Below are 10,549 nucleotides of genomic sequence, written 5' to 3' on the forward strand. Positions count from 1 at the left end.
TAGCTGGTTCATATGGTATTTCAATTTTTAGTTTTTTGAGAAATCTCCATAATGTTTTCCATAGTGGCTGTACCAGTTTGCATTCCCACCAACAGTCTACAAGTGTTCCCTTTTCTCCACATCCTTTCCAACACATAGTATATTGCTGAGAGAAATTAGAGAAGACACAAATAACTTAAAAGATATACATTATTTATCACTGGAAAACACAGTATTTTTAAAGGTGTCATTTCTCCTCAAATTGATCTTTTTTTGTGTGTGTGTGAGGAAGATCAGCCCTGAGCTGACATCCATGCCAATTCTCCTCTTTTTGCTGAGGAAGACTGGTCCTGGGCTAACATCTGTGCCCATCTTCCTCCACTTTATATGGGATGCTGCCACAGCATGGCCTGACAAGTTGTGCATCAGTGCGCGCCCAGGATCTGAACCCAGGCTGCCAGCAGCAGAGTGCACACACTTAACCGCTACGCTGTGGGGCTGGCCCCTCAAATTGATCTATTGGGGATTCAGTGCAATGCCAATCAAGTTCCAGCAGATATTTTTTGTAGAAATTAACATGCTAATTCTAACATATCAATGGAAATGCAAAGGAACAGAATAGCAAAAAGACAAACAAAAAAACTTTGACAAAACAAAAACAAATTTGTAGAAGTTACTCTACCTGATATTAACACTTATAAAGGTACACAGATTGAGACAGTGTGGTATTGAGGTAAAAATACAGAAAAAGAACAATAGAACAGAATAGATAGTTAAGAAATAGACTTACACGTATTAACAATTCATTTTTGACAAACATGAAACGGCAATTCAGTGGAGAAATGATAGTCTTTCCAAATAACAATTCTGGAACAATTAGATATCCATGTACAAAAAGAAAAAAGAACTTCAATTTATATCTCGCACAACATGCAAAAATGTACTCTAAACGGATTATAGACCTACAAGTAAAACCTAAAATTGTAAAGCTTTAGAGGAATATGTAAGGGAAAATCTTTGTCACCTTGGATTAAGAAATGATTTCTTAAATATTTTAAATAAATGATAATTTAACTTCTTCAAAATTAAGAACTCTTGATCTTCAAAAGACACTGCTAAGGAGATCCAAAAGATATCTGCACTCCAATGTTTACTGCAGCCTTATTCACAATACCAAGATATGGAGACAAACTGTCTGTCAATGGGTGAATGGATAAAGAAAATGTGTTATATGGATACAGCAGAATATTATTCAGCCATGAGAAAGAAGGAAATCCTGCCATTGAAGCAACTTGGATAGACCTTGAGGGCATTGTGCTAAGTAAGATAAGCCAAAGAAAGACAAATACTTCAAACTGTCACTTATACATGGAATATGAAAAAAAAAAAATCAAACCCATAGAAATAGAGAGTTAAAAAGTGGTTGGGAGTGGCCAGGGGATTGGGGAAATAGGGAGAGTTTGGTAAAAGAGTACAAACTTTCAGCTATAAGGTTAATAAGGTCTGAGAGTCTAATGTAAAACATGGTGACTATAGATGACAGCACTGTATTGTACAGTCGAAATTTGCTAAATGAGTAGAACTTAAATGTTCTCACCAAAAAAAATAAAAAAAGAAAGATAAGTATGTGAGGCAATGAATATGTTAATTAACTAGATGGGGAAGAATCCTTTCACAAAGTATACATATATCAAATCACCATGATGTACACTTTAAACATTTTACCATATTATTTGTCAATTATACCTCAATAAAGCTGAAATTAAAACATAAATAAATAGAATATAAAAGACATTGTTAAGAGAATTAAAAGGCAAGCCAAAAGCATGAATAAGTATTTGCAACTCAGTGGTATCTGGAATATACAAAGAACTCTCAAAGGTCAAGAAAAAGAAAGCAAAAAGCCCAGTTAAATATGGGCAAAAGATTTGTACAGACACTTTACCAAAACAGTATGGCACATAAGCACGTAAAATGATGCTCGGAAAGACTGACCACATCAAGTGTTGGCGTGGCTATGGAGCAACTGGTACTCTCATAAGTTTCTAGTGGAATACAAAAATGGTACAACCACTTTGGAAAACAGTTTGGCAGCTTTTGAAAATGTTCAACTTACATCTATCATGTGACCCAATCATTCTACTTACAGATATTTACCTGCCATAAATAAAAGCTTATGTCCCTACTAAGACTTACAAATGAGTGTTCATAGAAGCTTTATTTGGCACAGCCAAAACCTGGAAATAATCCAAATGTCCATAAATAGGTGAATAGATCATCTCTGGTATACATACAATTGAACACTACTCAGCAACAAAAAAGTAATGAATTATAGATACAAGAAACAACCTAGACGAATATCAAAATAATTATTCTGAATGAAAGAAGACAGACCAAAAAGAGTTCATACTGTATGTTTAGGAAACGCAAACTGATCTATAGTGATTGAAAGCATAGCAGTTTTTGACTGGGGGTGGTGGAAGCAGCAAGAAGTAGCCGAAAGTGATTACAAAAGGGCGTGAGAAAAGTTTGGAGAATGATGGATATGTTCATTACCTTGATTTTGGTGATGTTTTCATGAACGTGTACATAAGTCAAAACTTAGCAAATTGTGCACTTCGAATATGCAATTTATTGTATGTTAATCACAACTCAATGAAACTTTACAAAATCTCTCTTTGAGAAAATATCAAATAAAGCACATGGCCTTGGTATTGTTCATTCTCTCAGTTAATTATAGCAGGTCAGGACAAAGATGAAAGTAATTGTTCTGACACCAAATAAAACTTTTCAAAACTGGAGAAATCTGTTTAATGATGTTGACTCCATACTTATTGTTTAAATTTCTCAATTAATTAAGGTACTGCAGGGTAAAAATAAACTAAAAGAGTGTCTTCCAGTGAAATGTGTAAATTTTATAAAAACCATTCACCATAAAGGTCAGATTCTCAAATGACCTGACAGCATTAAGGTGATCTCTATTGTATAGAGGAATCGATAAGGAAAACACAACGAGAAATGAATATATACGAGAACTATGAAGAAATTGTGAAAGAAGATGCTTGTTTATTTGTAGGTGGCCTGTCCCTGTCTCATCATTGCATACTGGATGGGTGGGGTAGGGTGGATAGGGACAAGTAATTCGTCATTTTACTTTATACACTTCTATATCCAGAGGAGCCAAGTCCAGACCAGAGATCCTAGAACTTGAGCTGTACATAGTGAGCTTTGGTCTTTGGGTTACCTTTCTCAGGGAGAGGAGAGAATGTTCTACATGAATGAAGAGGGAGTAAAATTGTATTTTATGAGTAGAAGTGCAGACTGTGGAAGAGACACTTGCCACTCCCTAAATGTCCATGTGCACCTCATATTTCCCAGGCCCTTGCAATTAACTGGGGTATGTGATTTGTCTAGGCCAATGGGGGTTTTTAGAAAAATTATGTGCCACTTTCAAACCAATGTATTTAAGAGGTTGAGTATGAACCTCTATGTCCATCTCTTCCCCACTGAGGGACGTTGAAGGCCACGTGCCGGGTGTTAGATATTCCATTAGCCTGCATTTCTGAGAGACTATGTGGAGAAGAACTGCCCCTGCCCCACCCTGCACTTTTAAACTCAATTGATGTAATGTGAACCAAGATATGAACCTTATATGAAACTGACATGTTTGATGCTACTGCATAGCCTACCCTGTCATGTTTCATACGTGCAGTAAAAAGCTCCTCAATAATTAACAGTCAACAAAAGTGAAATGATGACTTCGGTGATGTTTTATTTATACTTCATCAGAATTAAAGATGAGCAAGCAAGTAGGATCACTTCAATGTATAAGAAAGTTGTGAAAAATGTATACAGGTGTTATACTCACAGTCTATGAGGAAAAAACATTATATATTTGTTTTTTTCTTAAACAGTTTTATAGAAACATAACTCACATACCACACAATTCACCCAGTTAAGTGTGTGTTTGTTGGTTTTTAGTATACTCACAGATATGTACAATCATCACCATATTCAATTTTAGAACATTATCATCATCACACAAAGAAACTCCATACCCTTCAGCTATCACCTCCCTATTTCTACATCATCCCACCTCCCCTCACCACATTGCTAAGCAACGACTCATCTACACTCTGTATCTATAGATTTTCCTATTCTGGACTTCCATACTAGAATCATATTATATGTGGTCTATTGAGACTGGCTCCTTTCACTCAGCACAGTGTTTTCAAGGTTCATCCATATCGTAGCATGTATCAGTACTTTATTCCTTTCTATGGCTAAATAATATTCCATTACATGGATATAGCACATTTTCTTTAAGGATTCATCCATTGATGAATATTTGAATTTTTTCTATCTTTTGCATTTTATAATTAATGCTGCTATCAACATTCACCTACAAGCTTTTGTGTGGACATGTATTTTCATTTCTCTTGGGTTTATATCTAGCTATGGAATTGCAGTATCACGGTAACTTAGGTTTAATCTCTTGAGGAACTTCTAGACTGTTTTGCAAAGCAGCAAGGCCATTTTACATTTTTAACAGCAGTGTATGAGTGTTCTGATTTGTCCACATCCTGGTCAACACTTGTTCGTATCTGACATTTTAATTCTAGTCGTCCTCGTGGGTGTGAAGTGGCATCTCCTTATGGTCTTGATTTGCATTTCCCTGATGACTAATAATGTCGAGCTGCTATTCGTGTGCTTATTGACCATTTGTATATCTTCTTTGCAGAAATGTTTATTCAGATCCTATGCCCAATTTTAAAAATTGCACATAATTTTACATAAAAAAAGATCTGAATATTTGTATTGAGGGAAAGAGATAGATGGAAAATTGGAATAAAAATAATAAAAGACTTTTTATTTGTATACTAAATAATTGTGTTCTGAATATCTACTGCTCTTTAAAATACTAACTCAAAACTCAGGAATACATAAGAACTATTTTATTCTGCTCCCAGATTCTGTGAGTCAGGAATCCAGATAGAGCACAGTGGGATGGCTTGTCTCTGCTTCAAAATGTCTGGGGCTCAACCTCAAATATTTACATAGGTGAATATGACTCAAATGGCAGGGGCTGGAATCACCAAGAAGATTCTCTACTTGCATGTCTATCCCTGGCTGGGGATGATTCCTAGTCTGGGCTCAGTGGAATGGTTCACTAGACGGCCTACAGGTGGCCTCATCGTGTGACTTGGGTTTCCTCAGAGCGGGGTGGTCTCAGATTTGTCAGACTTCTTGTAGATTGCTCAGAATTCTAAGAGGAAATGTTGTAGTGACTAAGGCAAAACCTGCTAGGCTTTTTATGACAGCCTGAGAAATCCTATAATCTCATTTCCACTGTATTATGGGTTGAAGCAGTCACCAGGCTACCAGCTTCAAGAGGAGATGTTGCAGCCCCGCCGATCTCAGTAAGAAGAGGGTTGAAGAGTTTGTAGCCATGCTTCAGAACTGCCATAGACTCTAAGAGATCCTGGCATAAATTTGGACAGCAGATTTTCTGTATTTACATAAATTTTTGGTATTTTATGCATAATATGTATTGGTGAGATGAGTAATAAAGGTAAACTTTAAATATAATTTAAGATACTGTTGTATGCGGTGATGAGGCAAATATGCCTCTAGTTCTCTAACTTAAGGGAGCATAATTTGCTATGTAAGGGAAAAAACAAGCTAAAAGTAAGAGGCTTAATTCTCCATGTTAGAAATAAGCACCTCTATCTCCTAGTTTCTGTGGGAAGGCAGGAGCCTATCTCCTGTCATAAAGATATGAATTTATTTTTTCTTTGTATAAAGTCAATTAACTAACAGATGGTCACCCCAGTTACCAGGTCAATGTAGGATAAACTATGTGTAATAAATCATACTGCCAAGTCCTCTAAACGTGAAGACTAGTTACTGTTTTGTTTACCCTGAGAACATGTACGTAATGAGTTGTATCTGCTTCGTAATGTAAAAGAGTGAGATTCCTTGCTGTTTTGCAATCACTTAGCAGACTGCCAGTGATGTGCATCAGATTCTGCTCTAATGCTTGTTCAATAGTAAAACTGTTTTCTTTCTCTACTACCTTTGTGGAGAGGTTTTCCGGGTTAGGAGAAGATTTTGCTTTTAATTATATTTCCGCACCAGCTGACAAGCCCATGTTCCTATGCTCTGCACCCCATCATCCCTTTCCCTCCTATGAGCTGCTCTCAGCCAATGACTGAGCAGGGCAGAGATTCCATGGCAGGTCTGTTCCTGGGAGGCTCAGGACACCTCTGATGTGCACACCATGGGCTTGACAATGACCACTGTCCTTAGAACTTTCCTAGGACTGCCTTGTTTCCTAAGACCTTCCTTCTTTCTTTCCCTCTCTCCCCAGCAGAGGTCAGACTTACCTGTAGTATAACAGCTCTCCCAGCCTTCTGCTCCCTCCCAGACTTGCCATTCAGCCATTTCCTAAGTGATTTCCTTGTTTCTCAGAGCATTCAGATTTAGACATCATATTTTCTGGATTGGAATTTAATGTTTCTGGCTTATAGCTAAGGTTAATGAATCAAAAATGATTAAATCTTGAAGAAAAGAAGACATTGTAACAAAATATTTAAAATTCTATCTCCATTTTGTATTTTAACAAACCAACATTCAAATTCTAATGCACAGCTTTACATGGAAATTATAAGCAGAGTCACAGCAGTGGGTAATATAATACCTGCCTTGAAAATCACTAGCTGAGACCTTGAGAGGAACAAAGGTGATTTTTCCAAAGATAATTAAGACTTTGAGAGCAGACTGGAGGCATACCTTTCTTTGCCAGTGGACATCAAAGAACACGAAAAAGAAGCTTATTGAACGTTGGAGATTTGGATGCACAAATCTGTAACACCTCATTTATAAATCAGTGGAGAACTGAAGGCAGAGATTCCTTGTCGGCAGGCATGACAAGCACATTGAAGAAGATATTTATGATCCTTTATGCTGGAGAATTCATGATGGGTATTTTGGGAAATGGATTCATTGTATTGGTTAACTGTATTGACTGGATCAGGAGCTGGAAGTTCTCCCTGATTGACTTTATTCTCACCTGCTTGGCGATTTCCAGAATATTTCTGCTGTGCATATTAATTTTATTTATAGGCTTAGAGGTAAACTATGGCAAAATACGGTACGACAATAATAATCTAATGATAAGTTTGGAAATCCTCTGGACAGGATCCAATTACTTCTGCACGGCCTGTACCACCTGCCTCAGTGTCTTCTATTTCCTCAAGATAGCCAACTTCTCTAATCCCATTTTCGTCTGGATGAAATGGAGAATTCACAAGGTGCTTCTCATTCTTGTGCTGGGGGAAGCCCTCTCTTTCTGTTTGCGCCTTCTCTTTAAGGAGACAGTAGTTAGGAGCCTGATCAAAAACCAGGGAAACACTGAACGAAATTTGACGTGGAACTTCACAGTGAGAAAATATGATTTATTAACTTCTCAAATGCTCCTTAACATAATGTTCCTCATCCCTTTTGTAGTGTCACTGGCCTCCCTACTCCTTTTAATCCTGTCCTTATGGAGCCACACCAGGCAGATGAAAGGCACAGGTTCTAGGGATTCTAGCACAAAGGCCCATGTGAGAGCCATGAAGTGTATGATTTCATTCCTACTCCTCTTCTTCATCTACTATTTGAGAAATAGTATAATAAATTCAGCCTCTGCCATTCTAGACAGTTTTGTGGCAAAGATTTTTGCTAATGTGCTCGTATTTTTCTATCCATCTGGCCATCCATTTCTTCTGATTTTGTGGAACAGCAAATTGAAACAGGCGTCTCTCAGTGTCCTCAGGAAGCTGAAGGGTTGCTTGAATCTAAGGAAACCTACATCCCCATAAACATCCCTGAAAGTATTATGATTTTCCCAAGAATGAAAACAATAAATAGGACTCCACACAAGTCTCTTTCATTTATCCCAACTTCTTTTACTCTGTTTTGTGACTGGTCATTTGAAAACATCTGCCTAGAATAAGTTAAAAGAAAAAGGATTTTGTTGTTTCCATCAGAATAGTGATGATATAATTAGTAGTAAAATTAGAATACATGGATAATGCATTTTATGTTGGGCAGAATACATTTTAATGGTATCTCACTTAACTTCCTTTACATTGATTTGATATACTAATACATAAAGAATTTCTGTGAATATATATTAATATTGATTTGATATACTAATACATAAAGCATTTCTGTGAATATATATTAATATTGATTTGACATACTAATACATGAAGAATTTCTGTGAATATATATTAATATTGATTTGATATACTAATACATAAAGAATTTCTGTGAATATATATCAATATTGGTTTGATATACTAATACATAAAGAATTTCTGTGAATATATATTAATATAGATATACTTACAACATAAAAATACATGTAGATTTTATTGCTAAAGAAGAGTAAATATTTTAAGATTTCATTTAAAACTAGAAAGGGGCAAAAATGATAAGAGTAAACATGTTGAGTAATATGTTAAAATTTTAATAAAAAATTAAAAAAGCACATATGAACAAAAAATAAAGTGATTTGAAAGCCTCAGGTCATTTGCAGTTATTTCCTAATACAAGTCATGACCTAATACAAGTCATGCATTTGTTAATATTTCAAACAAAATGCATCAAGTGCCCCAATCATAAAAAAGGGTCTACCTAGCAGAGTTAGAATTTGGCATGTAAATCTTTAGGACATTCATCTGGTTATTAATAGAAGCTAAAAAGAAAAGAATATATCAGAAAATGTTGAGAACTCTAGGACATGGCAGTAGCAGTATGCTAAATTATATTTCACAAAAAACCCTCTTAGGAAGAAAACAAATTCCTGAAAGAAAAAAAAAATCATGGGCAATCACATAGGTTAAAAATGTAAGTTCAATAAAGAATGAGTACACTAAAAAAAAATATGCAACCAAGGATCAAGGGGAGAAAAAGTAATGCATGGCGAAGGAAAAGGCAAAGTAACAAAATCCCAGAGAAGCCTTAAATAGCAAGCTGACTTTGGCAACCAACTAGGATACACTCTCAAAGAAAGAGGAGATTGCAGGTAAGCAAGAAAAGGTTTTGATTACTAACACTCAAGAAGAACTGCAATTGGTCAATTTTCAACACTGTTGCAATACATTTTTAAAGAGCAATAATATAGAAAATTAAATTAGTAAAATTAAAGCTAAAATGCAGAAAAGTATCTTAGACAATGTAGGCCTCCAAAACATGACTGTCTCTCCAATGCAATCAGACTTAATTTTCAAATATTTTCTTCAATTCCTTATTAGTTCCCCTCTCTTCCTCCTCTCTCTTTCATAACGTAGCATATCTGATTTCTCATTTTGGTGTTGTTGCCAATTGTCCAGCATGATTTTAAATCAGGAAGAACAAGGTACCTAAAATGCAGACTTGCTCACCAGGAGAGACTACTTTTCTCAGCTTCTTGGTATTTAGTAAGTATTTGTTGAATGAGTAAATAAATGGATTCAAAATATGTTCCAATTATCACCAAAACAGTTGGAATTTTGATGAGATACAAGAGGAGTGTTTGGAAAGAAAGATATTGATTTGTGGTTAGATTACAACTGTAAATGATTAAGTGTAGCAAGTCTCAGAGCATAAAAACCTCAGAATAATGAAATGAATATTTGAAAATCCTAGTACCGCATTACCTATGGCTGATGGCTTACCATGACTTAAAATTGTATTTGGGAAAGAATGAGCAACAAATGAACTGGCATGTTAAATTTTTGGCTTGCACCAATAATAGGTGTCTATGAGTCCAATTGCAGCACCAATTAGAACCAGACTATTCCTTAAACATATGAGACCCACAGGGGGTCTCAAATAAGTAAATGAATAAGAGAGAAAGCACATGACTTAGAAAATACAAGGCTCAAAGTATAGTTTACAAGATAGCTTATTTTGAGAGAAAAATACAGAAAACACTTACAATGCAGAATAGTTCTACATTTTTCTCATTCCCCTGGTATAGTCCTAGTCTGGGTCCTGACTAGGACACTCATTAACACTGGAGTATCAGGAAGCTTGTGTTTTGACAGTGGATTCAAAACATGGGATTTGTTTGTTTGTTTGTTTTTTCCAGTAAATAAAACTTCAACTTTTTTATTCATATTTATTTCAGCTTTCTCTCATAGCTATTGCAGTTTGTAAGCAACAAGATTTAAGTTTGCTATTTGATTTTATATGAGAAAAATGTATTTATTTCAAAAAAAATATATTGTTTTAAAGACCCATAAAAGGATGTCATAGAAAACTAAATAGGGTGGAATTAATTGCTTTTTATTGAGATATAATTGACATATAACATTGTGTAAGTTTGAGGGGTACCACAATTTGGTTTGATACGTTTAGAATTTTTTTTTTTGAGGAAGATTCGCCCTACACTAACATCAACTGCTGCCAATCTTCCTCTTTTTTCTTTTTTATCCCCAAAGCCCCAATATATAGTTGTATATCATAGTTGTAGAGTTGTAGCTCTTCTCTGTTGGAAGCTCCCTCAGCATGGCTTGATGAGGGGTGAGTAGGTCTG

At 35.6% G+C, this 10,549-nt stretch overlaps 1 protein-coding gene across 1 annotated transcript; it reads left to right on the forward strand.

Moving 5' to 3' along the window:
- Window positions 1–6,905: 6,905 nt before the first annotated feature.
- LOC101398798 (taste receptor type 2 member 7-like) lies at window positions 6,906–7,844 on the forward strand. The gene has a single exon (XM_004435492.1). It carries the CDS (start codon window positions 6,906–6,908, stop codon window positions 7,842–7,844), a length of 939 nt encoding a protein of 312 aa, XP_004435549.1.
- The last annotated feature ends 2,705 nt before the right edge of the window (window positions 7,845–10,549 follow it).

Source organism: Ceratotherium simum, chromosome 17 (genome assembly GCF_057802395.1).
Source record: "Ceratotherium simum simum isolate JZ-2026a chromosome 17, ASM5780239v1, whole genome shotgun sequence".
In the NCBI taxonomy this organism is placed as follows: domain Eukaryota; kingdom Metazoa; phylum Chordata; class Mammalia; order Perissodactyla; family Rhinocerotidae; genus Ceratotherium; species Ceratotherium simum.

Coding starts and splice junctions, on each gene's coding strand:
- LOC101398798 (XM_004435492.1), top strand. CDS start 6,906: ATGACAAGCACATTGAAGAAGATATTTATGATCCTTTATGCTGGAGAA.